This window comes from Emydura macquarii, unplaced genomic scaffold (genome assembly GCF_026122565.2).
Source record: "Emydura macquarii macquarii isolate MOO-44397 ecotype Brisbane River unplaced genomic scaffold, CSIRO-AGI_Emac_v2 contig_2211, whole genome shotgun sequence".
Taxonomy (NCBI): domain Eukaryota; kingdom Metazoa; phylum Chordata; order Testudines; family Chelidae; genus Emydura; species Emydura macquarii.
The window spans coordinates 3,853-9,146 of NW_027132348.1; the positions used below are offsets into that span (position 1 = coordinate 3,853).

The 5,294-nt window shown below is 42.7% G+C and overlaps 1 protein-coding gene across 1 annotated transcript; it reads left to right on the forward strand.

The window, feature by feature from the left end:
- The first annotated feature begins 261 nt into the window (after window positions 1-261).
- Window positions 262-1,185, forward strand: LOC137160999 (taste receptor type 2 member 1-like). Its single transcript, XM_067560010.1, has one exon. It carries the CDS (start codon window positions 262-264, stop codon window positions 1,183-1,185), a length of 924 nt encoding a protein of 307 aa, XP_067416111.1.
- The last annotated feature ends 4,109 nt before the right edge of the window (window positions 1,186-5,294 follow it).

Here is a 5,294-nt window from a genome sequence, read left to right on the forward strand (position 1 = left end):
CACTGAGGGTCACTGCAGAGCAGTGTGGAAGAGGATATACAAATTAAATGCATGAGAGAAGAGAAGATCATCACATCTGTAATAGAACCTTTCTGAGATTTGCATCCCAGCAAACACAGCTGAGTCTTCTACGTTCAATAGCTGAAAACACACCTCCCATCTCACTTTCAGCTGTGATACAAAGCCAGAAGGAGCAGAAGCCTAGCACTTCAGTGAAGAGCCTCAGAGGCTGGGTAAGCATTAGTGGCCACAGGCAGAAACATGCTTCCTGTAATTATTATTGTTTTGATCATTTTAGGAGTTGAGTTCATTATAGGGATTATAGCAAATGGATTGATGATTGTTGTGAATTGTCGTGAGTGGATCAGAAGCAGAAAAGTGACCTGTTGTGACATGATCCTGACTAGTCTGGGCATCTCCAGATTTTTCCTACAATGCGTAATGCTCATTAACAATATTTTCTTTGCATTATCTCCAGGGAAGAAAGGACTGTGTGATATATGGAGAACCTTTTATGCTATTTGGGTGTATCTAAATATTCTCAGTCTCTGGTTTGCCACCTGGCTCAGTGTCTTTTACTGTGTGAAAATCGCCAACTTCAGCCAATGCCTCTTCCTCTGGCTGAAGCAGAGAATATCAGGGCTATTGCCAAAGCTACTCATGGGCTCTTTGCTGGTCTCCTTGGTTACCTGTCCCCCTGCAGTCAATAACATACATAAAAAGTACATAGGCAATTCAACGAATATGCTGTCAGGAAACACCACAGAGGAATGTATACGTAATTCTGACCTCATTGTTTTGTCCATGCTTGGCTATTCCTTTCCTTTCTTTATATTCATTGTTCCTGCCATACTGTTAATCACTTCACTGTGGAGACACAAGAAGAGGATGGAAAAAAACACAAGCAGTTCCAGAGACACCATTGCCAAGGCTCACATCGGAGTAATTAAAGGTCTGATCTCTTTCATTTTTTTCCACATTTCTTATTGTGCGTTATTAATAGTATTTTTATCTGAAATATTTGTCAACAGCAGCCTCTACTTCAGATGTTTCTGTGTAGTGGTAATGTCTGCTTATCCTTCTGGACACTCTGTTATCCTGATTATGGGTAACCCCAAGCTGAAGAGGGTAGCAGTGAGGGCTTTGAGCTATGCAAAGTGCAGGCTGAGAGATGAGGTTTCATAAAACGGCTCATGATCAAACACCACAGAAATAGCCCCTTCTTCTCTTCTATTTATCAAATAATTTCCCCTACTTCAGCATGCACTAAAATTAGATTTCCATCCAGAGCTTTGCTTCTTGAGGATAGTGGTAGAGGACAATGTTAAACTTAGGGTAACATGATTCTTTTTTCTTAAATGTTTGTGAATTAATAACTCATGGAAGTCAAGGGCAAAGTCCTATTGATTGTAAGCTAGATTTCCTGAGACTGAGGAGTGGAAAAGTCCTGGAACTGGTACCAATATCCAGTTATATCGGGGTCTTAGGGTGAACGATATTGACTAGACCTTCCATGGCCAAGCTATGAGATCTCCAGAATACCAGATGCCTGCAAGGACCTCTAATGATCTTGAGGATCTTGACATGAAAAGTTAAGATCATCACATTAACAAATGAAAACAAAAAATGTCCCAGAGGATCTACCCTGCTATGATGAAAGGTGCTAATGGTTGCCACCAGGTTAGTCTTTGATCCAAAGACAATCACAGACCTTAGTTAAGTCATTGGGTGTGCCAAGCATTCTTTCAGTCTCTGCAAACTCTGTCCCTTTATATAGTAGAGCCAACTACAAACATAGTAAGGACTGTCCAAGGGATATGGCGGGTCAAAGCTGCATGAACTGAAGGGTTTCCCTTATTGTAAATGCAGGGGATAAGATATTGATTTTGCAGCATTCATGTGTTAGGGACAGAAAGCCAGAAGAAACCCACATCTCCTTCTCCAGGGCATGACCTTAGGGGATGCAGAGAGACAGAGTTTCTTGGGCACAGCACTTGCTGGAGTGGCAGACTTGGGAAATTTTGAGGAAACTGCCTGAAGTTGTTTGTTTCTACTCTGTTCAGGGAAACAGGACTTTGTATACATTTTTGTAAATAAACCTGACTTGCATAATCAATCTCTCATCCTAATGGCAACAACCTGTCAATGTCCTGAATATTGGCTAATTGCTTATGCCAATGGGGAACACTGGCATAAGGGGCAGGAGAGAGCTTCCAAAAGAGAGAAATTGTGAGTCGGTATTCCTGCTGAACCAAATGGGAACAAATATTGAAAGGTGCTCAAAGCAATCAAAGCAAATCAATATCAAATTGGGATTTAACGCTGGCCAAAAGAAATTAAAACACAAGCTGGAGACATTCCCAAAAGGAACTAAAAAAGATCTAAAATAAGTGCTGGAGACATTTCAAAAGTAATTAAAGGAACAGCTGAAGGTTTCCTAGAAAGGACTGAGAAATGACCTGCAGTCAGAAATAAAAAAACTCTGTTGGAGCAGCAGCAAGAAAATTCCCAATTTGGATATAAGGAAGCAAAAAATAACCTAGAGAAGGAATTCAAAGTGTTGCAGATCACTGTGGATGTCAGCTACCTGGATGAGGAATCAGGCCAGCTAGAGAACTTGGGAAGACATGACACTTCACTGTACTTTTCTACCCCACAGAGATCCAGTGGGGGAGAGATTAGCTTGTTCCAGCCCAAGTAATACAAAAGCCCATTATCTTTGAAGAAAAAAATCCTGGGGAGAGTGAGTTAACTCATTTAAATGTCATAGCCTAAATGAATGGTTGAAGAGATGAAGAGAGAGGCAGCTTTCTGGCAGCCAACTTGTGTGGCCAGCTCTTATGGTGCTGCAGAATTTATCCCAGAAAATAGACAGTATTGACCAGATTTGGTACAAGCTCTTGACAAGTGGTTTAGAGTCAGCCATCAGTCTGAGCTGGCTGGGGCACAGCTAATGGCTAGAAGGAGTTGGAAAGAAGAGACCACACCTGATATGGTAGATGACCTACAGAGTCTTGTGTTCCAGATTCCAGAATCCAAGGAGGACTTCCAGGATAAATTAGTAGGGGACCAGTTTATAAAAGCTCAGTGGCACTTCAGCTTGCAGCTCAAGATCAGCAAAGGAGACCAACGGCACTTTGTGAGTCTGTGGAATTTGCCACAGACTCTTTGAAGCAGCCCACCAGAAAAGAAAGTAGCCTTGAATGGGGAAGATGGAAGCTGATTACCACGAACCTGGTAAGTACAGATCTGTGTCTAATATACATGGTGGAACAGGGAATTCTAATTTGGTTCATGACACTTTTTATGGGTTGGAAACATAGTTAAATGTGGTTTGTAAAACAAGGGATATTGACAATAAGGCAAATGTGGAGGGAAACAGTTCAGTTAAATGCTGGTACTGAAAAAGTTGGGCCACAAAAAGAAGGATTGTTTTAAATACCAGGCTGGCCAGTACAGAGTATCACAAATGACAAGTGAAAGTCCCAGTTTGACAAATAAGGGAACATCAAGCTGAAGGGGCAAAGCTTGAAGGCATAAGGATCAGCCTCACAGTCTTTGTTTAGATCTGGCTATGTTCACACTGCAGCGCTAATTCAGATGAGCTTACATCGACTTTCAGCAGCCGATTTAAAGAAATAGCAGCAGACTGTTCTCACTATGCTATTTGAGCTGGTCTCTTGCATTCACACATTCCATCCTTAATTCGAATTAGAAAGCAGTGTAATCTGGGTAGCTATCCCACTGTGCAACTATCGATGGAGGCTGTGGCATCGTCCGAGGATGCATCGCTACTTCCCCCACCCTTTCCCCCTCCCAAACAAACAGGAAAAGGATTTTTGAGCCATGTTTTTTGTTCCCTGATTTCGTCATTGCTTTTCGATGCTTAGCATGGGGTACTTGAGAAAAAGAGCAAGAAGGTGAAGCAGCCGAGGCTGCCCTGCTCAAGACATCCAGCAGAACAATTCCCAATTGCTGCAGGCAATGAATTAGTGATGCATTAGTGATTTCTGTCCGTTTATGTTGCTAGCCTTTTCTCATGCACCCCCTCTGTATTTTGCTTGCCTTCTCTCATCCACCCAGCACCCACCCCCCATATGTTGCTTGCCTTTTCTCATGCACCCTCCCAACCCCCCAATGTTGCTTGCCTTTTCTCATCCACCCATCACCACCCCCATGTTGCTTGCCTTTTCTCATCCACCCATCACCACCCCCCATGTTGCTTGCCTTTTCTCATCCACCCGGCACCACCCCCCATGTTGCTTGCCAGATCTGTGCCCGGCAAATCCCTCATGAACAAGTTTTTCTTTAATAAAGAAATGTTTTGAAAAGATACAATGTTTTATTTTTGAACAGTTATGTCTTGGGTGAAGGGGTGGGGGGAAGGGTTCCTTCACTCTCTCCAGGGGTAGGGTAGGGTGTTTAGTTTCCTCCTTTTCCTAATTTGAGACAGTCTGTGTGCAGCACTGACTAATGGGTGAGGTGTCTTCAGAATGAAAAAAAAAAAAAATAAGACAGCCACAGCCAAATTAGTGAAGAACAATATACATATGTAAGAGTTTTAACTAATGATGTTTGGATACAATGTAGACACAGTTTTTAAAGTTAGGAAGAATGTATCTGTTGATCAATTTCAGCAATGATGGTGTGATACAATGTTGCCTCTAGTTTGTGTATTGAAGAGTAAGAAGAGACATATGTTTCAGTAGTCATAATTATGATTTTATACAATGTAGCAAGTGACTTTCTAATGCAGACCCCATGGAGGGCTGGGGGGTAATCTGCTGGCATCACAAACACACAGAGACAGGATCGTTTTTTTTTTGTTTGTTTGGTTTTTTTTTTTTTTTGGGGGGGGGGGGGGATTGGAGGGTGTGGATTTCTCTGCCTGCAGTCCAAAGAAAACCGGAGAACTATTGGGAACTGATTAGGGCGGGGGGAGGGGAGGGGCAGCTGATTTCTCAGTTTGCATTCCAAACACACATAGATAGGAAAAACTGGGGTTGTGGGGGGAGTTGGATTTGTCTTCTTGCATTCAACACACACACACAGACAGGATTGGGGTGGGGCAGCGTGGGGGAGTTGCTTTCTCTGCTTGCATTCAACACACACACAGAGACTGGAATTGAAGAAAGAGAACTCACCAGATGTCCCTTCCCCAGCATGCCTTTCCCCCTCCCAAATAAACAGGAAAGATCAAATCTTCTTGGGGCTTGAGGGGAGGGGACTTTACCTCCTATTGCCACAGATTGATTGGCCAGAGAGGTGAAAATGAAGCATAATGGGATACATTC